Source organism: Aethalodelphis obliquidens, unplaced genomic scaffold, assembly GCF_003676395.1.
Source record: "Aethalodelphis obliquidens isolate GAN/ISIS:26980383/991018 unplaced genomic scaffold, ASM367639v1 scaffold3, whole genome shotgun sequence".
Lineage (NCBI taxonomy): Eukaryota > Metazoa > Chordata > Mammalia > Artiodactyla > Delphinidae > Aethalodelphis > Aethalodelphis obliquidens.
The window spans coordinates 24376019-24389912 of record NW_020837947.1 but is presented as its reverse complement, the minus strand read 5'-3'; the positions used below and the strand labels follow the sequence as shown (position 1 = coordinate 24389912).

Sequence of the window (13894 nt, the reverse complement as noted above, 5' to 3'; positions counted from 1 at the left end):
TTAGCATCAGGAAAAACTAAGTCCGTATTACTATAAATATCGATTGAAATTGGTATCCTTCTTGAGGTTCAGTTGGAAAACCAATTATATTTTATTATATATTTCTCATGCTAACCTCATGTTGCACCATAGTTATTAGACAGGGGTGAAACTTCTCATACTTGTGTTCATACTTTACATGACCTATTGTCCTTTCTTGACATTTATATGTTGTTATTATTGTTATTGCCATTTTGGTTCAGACTTTACCTTTGGAAGATTAAACCATTTGTCAGGGTTTCTCAACCTTAGCACTGTTGACATTTGGGGACAGATCATCCTTTGCTGTGGAGGCTGTCCCCTGCATTGTAGGCTGTTTAGCCGCATCCCCGGCCCCTACCCACCGGATGCCAGTGGCACCCCGAACTGTGACATCCAGAGTATCTCCAGAGACATTGCCTACTGGCCCACGGTTGGCAAAACTTCCCCTGTTTGGCGGAACACTGCCCTATGTGTGGATTTATCTGAGCATCAGGAGGAGGATACCTTGCATGTGTTTCATGAGTTGGAAGAGAGGATTTGTGCTATACCTCACTGGCCATTTAAATGTTCCAGTTTTAAGGCAGGATCATACACATCTGAAATATAGCTAGGTCTGTCTTGCTTTGCTCTAAATAGAACCCCTTAACTTGCTGACGATTTTTTTTTAGAGTGTGGCTAATTTTGTTCCATACTTCAGATTTATGTGAATGCATATGGGGTTTCTTAATGAATGAAAGCAAACGTATTGCAGCTGGGTCAACTTCAGTCAAATGCTGGCCTTGTGATTTAATAATACCCTTAGACATGTGTCTTCTGTACAATTCTAACAGGCATATAAGATTTTTATCTGGAATTTCTCTTGTTCTCTCTTTTTTTTACTATTAAGTTAAAAAAGTAAAATTAATGCCAAGTAGTAACGTTGTAACTACTTTTAAATGGAGGAAATTTGCAAAAAATATTTCTTCCAGGTCATTTCTTAATTTAGTCATGAGGTGTCCTTATTTATTAATGAACTTATCCTTATTTATTAGTAAATACACTAGTTGATGATATTACAGGATTTAGAATCTGTAAGGATGAGTGAGCTAGGGTGACAGTTTGATTCACAGCCTTGAATTTAATGATTTATTCTATGTTAACACTTGTATTTCAGACACTCTCTGTATTAATATCTGAATCAGTGAGCAGGGAAAATAGCTTTTAAGTGTCCAAGTAAAAGATTGAAATTCTTCATAATTTTTCCTTTCTGAAAAGGATATGTGATGGTGTTTGGGGGTCAATTTTCTCCTATTCATTTTTTCTAGAATGATATTTTGAGTTTAACAGTTTATTATAGGGTACGATACAAATGCCAAAGTATAGTAAGACTTGAATTGAGTAGAATTTCTGGAAAAATAACCTCTGTGGGGTTGACTTCTTGGCTAGGAGAGTGAGTGGGCTTGGGGAATTCCTGGAGACCAGGGTGAACAGCCCTGGCTCATGAAGAAAATCTTGGAAAGACTGGGTAAGTGGTTTTTTCCCGATAATCTGCTGTGGGGCTACAGCACCATAAAGAGTAGTAGTCTAGAAAGATGCCTGGTTCATCCAAGTATGGAACATGGCACTAGGAACTAAATATGAATGGCCTTGGTATGAGTGAGTAAATTGAAGGGCAAAGGGAAATCAATGTAGTAATTATTGAAAAGAGCAAGGACGGACAGGTGAGGATGGGGCCAGATTTTGGGGAAAAATATTAAATTTGACACCTACCATTTTATGGCACTGAAATTGCTCATGAGTGGTTAACAGCCAATGTTAAACAAGTTGCAATAAAATTGATACACTAATACTTGGTTTATAAATTTCTGCCATTCTTTTGGAAAACAATATGGCCATTAAACAAAGCATTTATACTGCTTGATTTAGTAATCCCAATTCTGAAACTTTTTCCTGGGATCATAAAAGAGAACGAACAGATCTCATGCATGATGATGTTCACTGCATGAATGTTTGGTAAAACAAACACTGGAAGGAGTCTAAATGTCCCCAAATTAGAGAACCAGTAGATAAAGTCAATTAATGGAAAATTACATAGCTTTGACAAAATATAATTATGAAGACTACAAAGTACATGGGAAAATGTCTGTCATATGAGCCAAAAAAACAGATACTAAATTATATGCACCTTATGATGGTAGTTATACAAAAGGTATCTCTGAATGTATGGCAGAACTGGAAAGGAAGACATATAAATCAACGATTGTGTTTTAGATTGTAGGATTAGAGATATTTTTACTTGTATATTCAGCATTTTCCTTATATTATTGTGATGTGGTTTATGTGATTAAAAAATAAAAGTATTGTTGGTAGAGTTAAGCAATCACTAGTCATTCAGGGTTTCAGAATTTCTCTGGGTCTGTTGCATGACAATTCAGCGTAACAGGACGCATCGAGGTACAAGGAAGAAAGGAAAGAATAAATAGGGATCACAGTGCTAAAATTAGAGTAAAAAAAGAAGGAAAACAAGTCACTCACTAAACTCTACTCCATCAATAGGGATAAGATGCAGCCAGAGACCTGAGGGGTTTGTGGGTCTCAGTTTTGGAGACCTTCTTTAAAAAAAAAAAAAGGAAAAAACTTAAAAAAGAGAATTATGTTCAGGGCCTCAGAGGGGCCCATACAAGTGAGAGGCACTGACTCTTTAAGCTTCTTTGCTGTAAGGTAAATCTGCCTTCAGGGGCAGTTCAATCTACTGCCTGGAGGAATTGTTTTGTTGTGTGTAGGGGCTTAAGTTTCATTTTCCTGTCACTGCTTCTCCAAAAGAAATAAGAAAGTGGAAAAGAAATGCGGGAAAGAAGCAGAAATGAGAGAGAGGTACATTGCCCAGCCTCACCTGAGAGGACACCACATCTCCTCAGTGGGTCTCGTACACCTCAGGGGTGGTGCACGGAGCTCAGGTGCCACTCCTTTAGCCAGTTTTTGTGAGGGTTCACTGAAACTAGGGGGGCTGGCTTCACTAAACCCTCCTCTTTCTTCCAACTGGCCTATTATAAGAGTACTGGCGAGGAGACCATCCACTTCACAGATTCTCTGAAGTCTGGGAGTGGCTTCCCTTCCTGCCAGTGGTCCTACCTTATAGAGAGGGAGACTGCATGGGAGGACCTATAACTGGAAACAAAACAATCCATGTCAAATGCTTTGCCATCGTGGGGGACAAGGAGAAGAATGTAGATCAAAGAGAATGAGTGAATGAATCAATCAATAAAGTCATCAAGAATAAATGAGAATGTGTCACAAACTGAGGGGTGGGATTAACCCTCTGCCTTCTTGAGGGGACCACCCCCTCAAAAAATCTGTGTACAAGAACCGGATGAAAGTTTGCCTTTATTCTAGTGTATTTCTGTTTTATTGCAAAGGCAAAAAGAACTTTTAAATATTCACAATTTTTAATTATGATTCTTCCATCTCCCAAATTATGCACATAATTGAAGGTGGAGTAGACTCCAACTGTATCCTCTTTCTTCCTTTTGCTGTTATTCCTCAGTTTTCCTGTTTCTTTTTATTTCTTTCTTTCTTTTTTAAAAATTCTGCCTTTATGAATTCTGGCTTTGATTTGTCTGAGGTAACCAGCTATAATGATATACCTGAAAAACTAACAGCATCCTTTTCTCAGCTCTAACCAGAGCTTGAATCTTTCTGACAAAAAGGGCTAATCAAAGAACTTACCAATTCAGCATACTTCTTGAATAAAAAATCAAGCTTTTCCTCAGGAGTTTGCAACTTGTTCAGATTTTGCATTAGCAGATTGGCTTCTTTGCCTTAAAAGAAAACAAAGACCATAAAGACATTTTAAAAAATAAGTGTTGAACTTGATGTCAAATGATAAGAGTTAGAATCTCAGGTTGTCTGCTTGTTAGCTGCTATCCAACCTTGGCCAAGCCACTTCACTTGTCTGAGCCGCAGATGTAATTTTGTTTTTTTTCCCCTGTATGAAGGAATGATACCTATTTTGCAGAATAAGTGATTAGATGAGAAGTTGGTAAAAATGTGTGGTACAGTGTCAGGCTCATGGTAGATTCTCAATAAATGTCTGCTATAAGGGTAGTCCCCAAATTTTCATCCCCAGAATCCATTCTTGTTACTTCCCCCCATGTTCTAAATATTCCAAGGGATTTTGAACATTCTGAAAATATTCAAAAGAATAAAAAAGACTGACTTTATGAAAGAATAAATCATCCACTTCCCCATGTTAATTATCTAAGAAAAGAAGCAAACCAGCCTATCTAAATATCTGACTACTGTGAAACAGCCAGCATTAATACATGGAGCTGTTAAAATTCCAGCCCAAAGCAGAGAAACATGACAGTTTAGGCTGCCCCTTTTTTTGGTTTTGTTCCTTTAGTACCTCTTTGCTCTTTTGTTGGTGGGGGGGGGAACCAATTCTCTTGTTTCTGTGCATGAGCCTACTCCATGACGTTTGGGTGGAATGACTCTGATTGTATTTCCTAACAAGTGGGGAATAAAGTCAAAATATAGAGAAAATGGACCCAAGACAGGGCCTTTTTCATAGGCCTTTTTGTGTCTCTCTGGCTGCAGATTTAGCCTCCCTGGGTCTTCCCTTCTCTCACCCAGGCCTTAATCTCTGTTGGCAGTTTCATTTTGTTTCCAGCTGGAGTTTATGCTACATTTAAAAACTCATCTGTTCCTGACTATTTGACAGTGAGCCTCAGATTCTTTCTTTGCTTTCCCCATTGTTCTTCCTTTTGTCCTCTTCAGCTCACACTGCCTGGTTAGCCTTTCTGTGATGCCTGGAAATCTTGTCTTTCAGTGCCCACTGGGCTGAGCATTGTAGGCAGGAGCCAGACCCTGAGGCCTACGTGTATGTACCACTGAATGTATCTTTGCAAACAGCAGGGCCAAGGTGGAGCAGCTTCCCCATCCTCACCCACCTGTGACGGCCACCCTTTCTAATCAGGGTTGGGAGGTCAGACCATACAGTGGAGCCCAAGTTTCCTGATATAAATCTGCTTAAGAATATTAACAACTTTGACAACCTCTCCCCCAAGAACAGCCATGTCTCCTTTGCTGGAATTTTTGCTTTCATCCTGGAGAGGCAGATATATCATGGAATTAGGATTGCCAGATGAAATACAGGACATGGGACACACTCGTAGTAAAAAATAATGGTTTGTTTATCTGAAATTCAAAGTTCCCTGGGCAGCTTGTATTTTCATTTGCTAAAACTGATAACTCTAACGGCATCAAAGAATTTTAGGTCTAGAAGGAACTTCAAAGAGCACCCAGACAACTGGTTAATTTTATAGATTAAGAATCGAAAGCCCAGAGAAGTCCAAAGTTACATAATCAGTCCTGGCAGAGCCAAGGCTTGAATCCAAGGTTTGTCTACTTGCTCTAAATCACTCCACTCCCATGTGGAATTTTGATGCCAGGGAAACCTAGAGAAATTAAAGGAAACTTTTTTGAAGAAAGTGACCTCATTCCTAACAGCTGGTTTCATCTATATTTGCCCAGTGAATCAGCTCAGATTAGAGACACAGTCTGAGACAGGGGAGAAGGTGGGGGTGAGTGGTGCCCCACCAGCAATCCAATATGGCCTGTGGCATAACGCTGCCTTTAAACTGGTAAGCTCTGCGCTCCGCCGCCACCAGGCGTGGCCTTGAGTGATTTCTGTAGCAGCAGGGACAGACTTGTGTTGGTCAGGCCATCCCCTCACCCTTGTCTTCAGTTTGTGCTCACATGCTGACTGCTGTCCTGCGTTGGAGGATCATCCATTAAAGGCAAGAGCCTGCACTGTTGGCCAGATTCGGCCCAGGACCCCACACAGTGTTTGGCCCACGGCAAGTGTTTAGTTACTCTTGGTAATAATAGAACAAAGCCAACCTGTGCACTAATATCATGTAAGTCAAGTAAACGCTGTCCAGAAGACAACTCTGTGATCAGCTAGAGGAAAGGCAGGTCTTCCCCTCCCCTGTGACATTTAATGTATGCTTAGCATACCTCTCAGTGTGAGTATCAACGTAGAAAACCGTATCGTGTCTTGAGTGAGTCCAGTGGGCCTCTTTTTCTCTCCACATTCAGTATCTTCTCCCCCTTTTGTTTTCTTTAATGATGAGAACAGGTGTTGTTTGTTTTTTTTTAATTGTCACACTCACTGAGGTGTCTTTCTGCTCTCATATTCTCTTATTTTGTATAGAAGTTTAACATTCAGATGCATCAGTCTGCCCTTCAAAAATGATTTCAACAAAAAAATCCAAGAAACTGGAGACAAGCATGTATGGAATACGTAACTTTGTAACGTCAGAGAGCTTAATTTGTAAACTTCCATTGGTTTCACTGGACTAGAGTGCTGTGTGGGATTATGTTGAGGAGGGGGATAGACAGAGACCCACTCATCTTCTAAGAAAGGCTATAATTTACAATTTTAGGAAATGGGGTCATTTGGTGACAGTGTCTGACACAAGAGGAAAAATCGGCTTTATGTGTTTAAGGTGCTAGCAATTTCTTAGCTATAACTGTAAAGAAAACTTTCTTAAAAAGAAAACAACTTTGAGCCTAATAATGAGATTATTCCAGGGAAAACAAAATAAAGCAAAACCTTACAATAAAAAAGAATAATATCAGAAAAAGCAGTAAGAAATAAATACATCCATTCCCAACTTGGGTCAGAAGAAAGTACTCATCATTTTTCCCAAGACAAATTTTTCTTTTCTCTTACTTCACTTACTCCTCCAAACCCTCCTTTCCTTTCAGGATCTGGCCTAAGTTTGAGCTTCTCTATGAATCTACTCATAGACCCTTCAGTCTCTGTGGATTCCTCTCTCTCCTAAATTCTTCTGGTTTTCTACCATTTCTTCCAGAAAATTTAGTATTTATATCAAAGCAACAGTTTATTTCCTTCTCAGAGTGAAACTAGAAAAAAAATCAAGCTAAAATCTTATAAAATAGACTACCTGGGAAGGTGACCATTCTAAGGCAGAGTAAGTCAATGGCCAAAAAGATTTTAGAAAATCAATGTCCTAGTCAAGATGCTACTCAGAAGGTAGAACTGAAACTCACCTGTCACTGGAAAGATGAAACCAATTAACTGAACTGTAGCTCAATTAAATGCTCCTCAACCAACGTATCAATTATTTTTATATATCTTTGGCCCTGTAATATTAGTGACTTCAGGTCTGCATCTTGCTTTCTTTATGACTAATCTCACAACCACATCAATTAGTTGAATAATTTTTTTTTTGGCAGACTTTAAAACTCTCTAGGCTTTAATTTCCCTCTCAGTAAATCAGTGAGTTGATTAGATAGATTCTGAGCTCAGAATGGACCTGTGGATCAGCTTTGTTTTTCTCGTGGGTTTATGCTTCAAACCTATGAATTCCTACTCAATCAGTTATCAATCTAAATATCAGAAGGGATATTACATTTTATCATTGTTTTGTGCTTCTTACTACGTGGGACTTGTGCAGCCCACGTAACGCTGACAGAGAAGAGATTAATAAGACACTTGTGAGCTGGAAGATGGGGTGGGGGAAGGAAGGGGGACACTTAGATGTTAAGAGGACATGTCATGGTGCTGTCTCATGTGGAATCTGTTTTTCGTTTTGGTCAATGCCAAGGAGAAAGTGACTCCACCAACTAAAGAGATTTCAAAGTGTTCCCCCAGCTGCTCCAGTGTATAATATGTTAACTGTGGGAGGATATGCAGCCTGTAAAGGAAAAACAAGTCTTGAGTGCTTGGGTTGTAGAGACATTTCCCAAATATTCAGAGGTGTTCTGTGAAAGATGGGTGTTTTTGGTCCAATAAATTTAGGAAATGTTGTAAACTGTGCCCATCACTATTGGAGATTTTTCACTATTGTATATATTAGAGGTCAGAGAATTCTGGCAGTTAGGAGACAAGCTTGGTCTGAAATCTCAAATATCCCAAAGTATATACTTTGGAAAATTTGGGGTTATTGAGTCAGAACATTTCAGTATCTCAAATGTATCAATAAAGCAAATGTTATCTGATAAACATACAATAATTAAAGACTCATCTTTGATCAAATATGTAAGCAAAGACTAAAGATATATCTTCAGGTATGGATTGAATGACATACTAATATTCTATAAAAGCTTCAGATAGTTTCTAAAAGAAGACCACAGCTGGCACTTTATATTTTCTCCACATGGGTGGAGGAAGAACTTTCTGAAGCATCAGAACCATTGCTTCCGCAATCTGTTTGTGTCAAAATTACCCAGGGTGCCTTGGCCCCAGTCCAGACCTACCAATTCTGAATCTCTCTGCTCAGCCACAGCATTTTTGACAAATTCTGCATTTGATTCCAATGCACAGTAAGTTTGAAATCATTGGTCTAGACCATAGTGTAGTATCATTTAATTGAAAAATAGCCAAGAAACCTGTTAAAACCACTTGCAGATAATTGAAATGATTTAAAAATATTTAAATTAGCTTAAAAATATTGTTTTGGGCTTCCCTGGTGGCGCAGTGGTTGAGAATCTGCCTGCCAATGCAGGGGACATGGGTTCGGGCCCTGGTCTGGGAGGATCCCACATGCCACGGAGCAACTGGGCCCGTGAGCCACAACTACTTAGCCTGCGTGTCTGGAGCCTGTGCTCCGCAACAAGAGAGGCTGCGATGGTGAGAGGCCCGCGCACCGCGATGAAGAGTGGCCCCCGCTCGCCGCAACTAGAGAAAGCCCTTGCACAGAAACGAAGACCCAACACAGCCAAAAATAATTAATTAATTAAAAAAAATTGTTTTAACCCATAATATAGCTGAAATAGTACAATGTTTAGAAGAATATACTGATAGTGTTCAGAGGAACAGCATGAAAGTGTCAGCAGCTTATACACATGTAATTAGAGTGGACCCACCTGGGCACTCTGATCACAAACATTGGTTCTGATAAACATTCAGTTGAACTTTGGTAACTTATTGAAAGTGGCAGAATTAGTTGTGAAATTTTTTCTTTCTTTAAGAATTTTTTTGATTATTTGGTAAGTATGCGGTTAATACAGACTTTGAAATAACTTATGGAAGACAGAATAGAAACCAAAATTGGTCATGTTTAACTTCACCCCTGCTTTCTTCATACCTATCCCCCCATTATAACACATAGGAATTCCTATGTAGAAGTAGTTTCAAAGTGATAAAGCCAAAGAACTTTCCTGGTTAGGAATACTTAAAATCATTCACCTCTGTGATGTGATTTTGTTTTATCTTACGGAAAGTTTAACAATGACTAATGTAAAAGGTTATTTCTGAGATGCCTTGGATAGGGAAGAAAAAATAGCTCTGTAACACAGAGCAACTTTATTCTGTTTCCCAGAGTTCCAAAACACTAAAGTGATTCTAATCTTGCACTTTAGAACTTGGTGTTATCTGGGTTCATCTTTATGTTAAGTAGGTAAAGTAGCTGTCTGAATGTGTCCTTTAGCCCTTCTTGAAAGCATTGCCAGCAGTGGTTTCACGCGCCAAAGTGAGGTCCTATGACAGCATAGACATACTTTGGGGTTTACACGTAACTTGTCCACTGGAGTCTGACTCCAGTGCCCATGATCTTTTACTCTCCCGCACTGTCTTCCAGAAACGAGTAAGATGGGACCACTGTCTCAATAGATTCTCCCTCCAGCTTGGGAGGCAGGTATATAAACAAATGATTGCTGCCGAAAATTTCATGGAGAAAGACGGAAGGTGATGCTAACTCTACCTGGGCATGTCAGGGAATGTATCACATAGGAGGTGGTGATTGCAGTGAGTGGTTCAGTGAAATTCACCAAGACAAGCAGAGGGACGCTCCTATGTGCAGTAACATGCTCTCACTTATAGCTAAAAAATTAACTCTCTCATCCTTCTTTCACAGCCATTTTTGGTGTTACCAATCCTCAGTGCTCTCCTAACAATTTTCCTGTGCCTGTTGTAGCACTTATCCTATATAACAATTAGTGTACATGTTTATTTTTCTCTCCAGACCTAGAGCTCCTTAACCAAAGACTTTTTTATCTTTGTGTACCTCATAAAGACTAGGCATTAGTAAATATTTGCTGAACCAGTGAACTAATGAGAGTAAAATTGTTTTCTGAGATTTTCAACATTCTATAATTAATACATTTCTGAAGAGCTTTGTTAAATTAAAAAATATTTTATATATGTAGTAATGGAACACACTACTAAGGGGCTGAGGATATGTACAGTAAGGTACTGGTGATCCTGAAGGAAGCTATTGTGGTAAAATCCAGATATGAGATGTGGCTCTTAGCAAGATTGGAGGAAGTGCCCCTTTTTAGGAATAATTCAAAGAAAAGTCATACATTAGAATGTAACTACTTGCCTAATCCTTTTAGAATTTTCTTCTCCAGTTTTTGCTCTTTATTGCTGACAGGCTCTTTGGACGTGGGCGGCTCTCCAGAGGCCGGAGGTTCTCTCTCCGTCTCTTCAGCGGCCTCCTCGCAGGCCCTGTCCTCATTGTCAGGTGGTGCTGTGTTCTCAGGCTGCTCCTTGGCCGCGGTGGGACCCTCTTTCCCTGCCGTGCTGACAGCAGACCCGTACGTGTTAATGATGTCTTCCAGTTGTCGGTTCAGTTCTTCAGAGATATCATGGGCTCCCCGTTCAGGCTGCACATCTGCCTCCTCCTCAGGTGCTAGGAGTGGGGTTGAGGAATCCTGATCATCTTGCTTCTCAAGGCCATTTTGACTGGGCAATACTGAACTGTCCCCCACAGGTGTTGACTGTGGCTCCCCCGACAGCTGTACAGACTGATTGGTCTCCATACTGGGAGTGGTATCTGGTGGTAAGCACAGCCAGCGTTGATGTGGTTAACCCAGTTACAGGTAAATGGTAAGGCTATTCCCACATGGGCACCTACTAATTACAGTTTCTAACATAGAATGAATGTACTTCCACAAACCGTCAATATTGCAATTAGTTGAGTAGGGACAGTGAGAAGCATCTTTCCAAATCGAGTCATACCATTAGCATATTTTTGGTTTTGGTCTTTAAATTCCGATAGTATCTCCTATTACTGATGTTAACAGAGTAATTCAAGATACCGTTTTTCATGGTCATATTTGTCATTTTGCTTAGAATAGCCAGTTTGTGTTACCATTCTCTTATATAATTCTATGTAGATTTACAGTCGTTATAAATACATAGATATATACATTTAACGTTTAAATTTAAATTGGTGCTTTTTCCCCAAAGTTAAAACATTGAATGCAAGAGCCATTGACCTTACTAAAATCATTCATAATGATAACATTCTAAACTCTATTTTAATCCATATTGATTAGTATGAGTCCATTAATATAAATGAATTATTATATTGGATACAGGAGATACTTGCTTGTCTGGTATTTTCCTTTTCCCAAATGAGCAACATGTAATTATCAATCAGAAAAACACTTTTTATTTTCTGAGGTTCAAACCAGCCTCATTTTTGGAATAAGAGAGAATGAGGAAAGGTATAAATTAACTAATGAACTTGTATGGAAACATGGTGATGCTCATAATAACAATTCCTTGAGTTTCTATACCTTTTTGTTCTGATATAAAAACTGACTTTCTTTTAGAAAAAAAACAGATTGCAACTTTCTTGTCTCAGTCAAGGAGCTCTAGGATAACAATACTTTTTAAGAAGTAGAAATGTCTAAAAAGCAGGGAGGGAATGAATTAGGGGAATAATCCAGGTATAATATGGGCTCTTTGGAAATAGGGGGTGAGGAATGGGCTGAGGGTTTCTGGCTATCACCATTTCTAGTGTTGCAGTACCTTTGGCTTAGACCTTTAAGTTATGGTGCGCTTTATTTGTAAATAATATTTAATGGTGATGCTGCTAATTAGCAGCATACAATTACGACAGGGTCCTAATAACACACAGGTTTTGCTGTTGTGGTGGCATGAAAGCGAAAACTAAAACATACTGCTCCATGTACTATGCAGCTTCCTCCTCTGGTTCTTAGGGCAGGCAATGTCAAATGCTCGAATGCAAACAAGAACAGAAAATTCAATGTACAGACATTGCCACCTACCTGTGGCCCTCACCAAATACTCATTAACTTTGAAGGAAGTACTTTTTTCTCTCATTTATTTTAATTCACCATCTTTATTATCAAACGATGCAGTAAACAGCTTCATTGTCTTCATCACTGGAATTCTTTATCCTGACCCCTGCTTGTTGGGCACACACATCTATATATAACTTGTGCTTCCCCTGAACTTGGAGAAAGACACATGGCACCTGCTGTCCAGCCAGAAGTTATTTTAAGCTCTTCTAAAAGGAGCCCTGGCCTTTAGCACTTCGTCTTTGGAAATCAAGGGAAGAGAATACTTTTTAAATCAAATTGAAAACAGTAAACATTTATTGGTTTAAATCCATATGTGGGTTTTAAAGTGTTAGGGAGCCTCCTGAGGATGAAATAAAATCTAAAGTAAACCAAACTTTAAAGCAATGAATTTAAAACTGATTGTCCATAGGAATTTTAGTGTGGTTAGTCTAAATGCAAGCGTTTTGTTTGTATTTGATTTATTCTTCATTCATCAGAGGCCATAATCATTGATTTTTTTTATATTAAGTCCATGGATCTCCTTTAAACTCATGCTCCACATTTACTTTAAAACAGAATAACTGAGTTGTTGTAAACCACAGGACAACTCAATTCCTAAAAGTAGCCTCAAGACAAATCCACAAGAGGAAAAAAACAGTCAAAGAACTCTGTTACTTTTAAATTCTCTTTCTGTATCAATCAGTTTTACAGCAAGAAATTATTTCTGTTTTATTTTCTATAAACTTCATTGCCCATCTTTTGCCTCCTCTGAGAGAGAATTTTTCACTTGTCCTGGCAGTCCCAACAGATTACCACACACACATCCCTTCCTGAGCAACACATTTTAATTGTAAGTAAAACAATGGAAAGTTCTTCAACAGTTCACTGGCAGTCTCAAAGTTGCAAGTTTTGAACACCACAAACCGCACCCTACATCATCTCACAGGGCTTGGGGGAGTGTTTTTCATACTTACCAGAAGGCAAGGTGCTAAGCAGAGAGAGAAAGGAGAGGCAAGAGGCAGCAAGCTAGTCAAGCAGCAGCAACAGCAGGAGACAGGCGGGGGCTGAGTTCTTACCAGGGAGAGAGAAACCAAACACACACACACGCAGCAGGAGAGCAGGGAGGGGGTGGGGAGGGGAGAGGAACATCCTGTGACACAGCAAGAGAGAAATACATTCAAGCATTAGTAGCTGTCTCCTGGGCAAATGTCTTAGAAAAGAGAAGCAGCTGGTACATCTTATCAGACTCCATTTTTTGTCCTTTAAAAAATATTTAAACTCTCAGTACATAGCCCCTTTGCTAGCGCAGTTTTTCACCATTGTTGTTCTTCGGGGCAGAGATCAGTTTTTCTTATTTCTTGGTTTATTTCCAGTGTGGTCTATGATTCATCTTCTTTTTTTACCACCTTCTTATGCTAGCTTAATTAGTGTCAAGTTTCTTATAGGAATCAAGGAAAAAGAAGAAACATGGCATAACAAAAAGGAGATGGTAGAAACACTTTAATTCTTACGTCATTGTTTGGTTTTGTCCTAAAATTTGAAATAAAAATTTAGACAGCTCTTTTGGCACTGGGTTTAGTGCCATCTTTATGTACATGCTAATTGGCGTGACCTCAGACCCCACGTCTTACTCAGGTAACTGCCTTTACTCAGGTAAGCCCTGGGGAAGCAGTTGCTTTTTCTTTAGTTGCAGGCTTTCCCACCTTCCACAGTGACTTTTCCAAGTCTTTCCCACCATCTCAAGCCTTCAACCTGTTCCTTAATCCTCCTCAGAAAAATAACCTCCTCTTCATTCACCATATAATGCCTCTTTCTCTTAACCTACGTCCAT

General features: G+C 39.3%; 1 protein-coding gene across 1 annotated transcript in view; it reads right to left on the bottom strand.

Moving 5' to 3' along the window:
- The window catches only part of TXLNB (taxilin beta), a 40209-nt gene extending 27036 nt beyond the window's left edge, over positions 1 to 13173 (bottom strand). The window contains exons 1-3 of the mRNA XM_027085001.1: positions 13038 to 13173; positions 10353 to 10805; positions 3727 to 3818 (exon numbers count right to left, since the gene is read on the bottom strand). Coding sequence (XP_026940802.1) covers positions 3727 to 3818; positions 10353 to 10791 — 531 coding nt within the window. The 5' untranslated portion in view covers positions 10792 to 10805; positions 13038 to 13173. The remainder of the gene's footprint in view (positions 1 to 3726; positions 3819 to 10352; positions 10806 to 13037) is intronic.
- Positions 13174 to 13894: the final 721 nt, after the last annotated feature.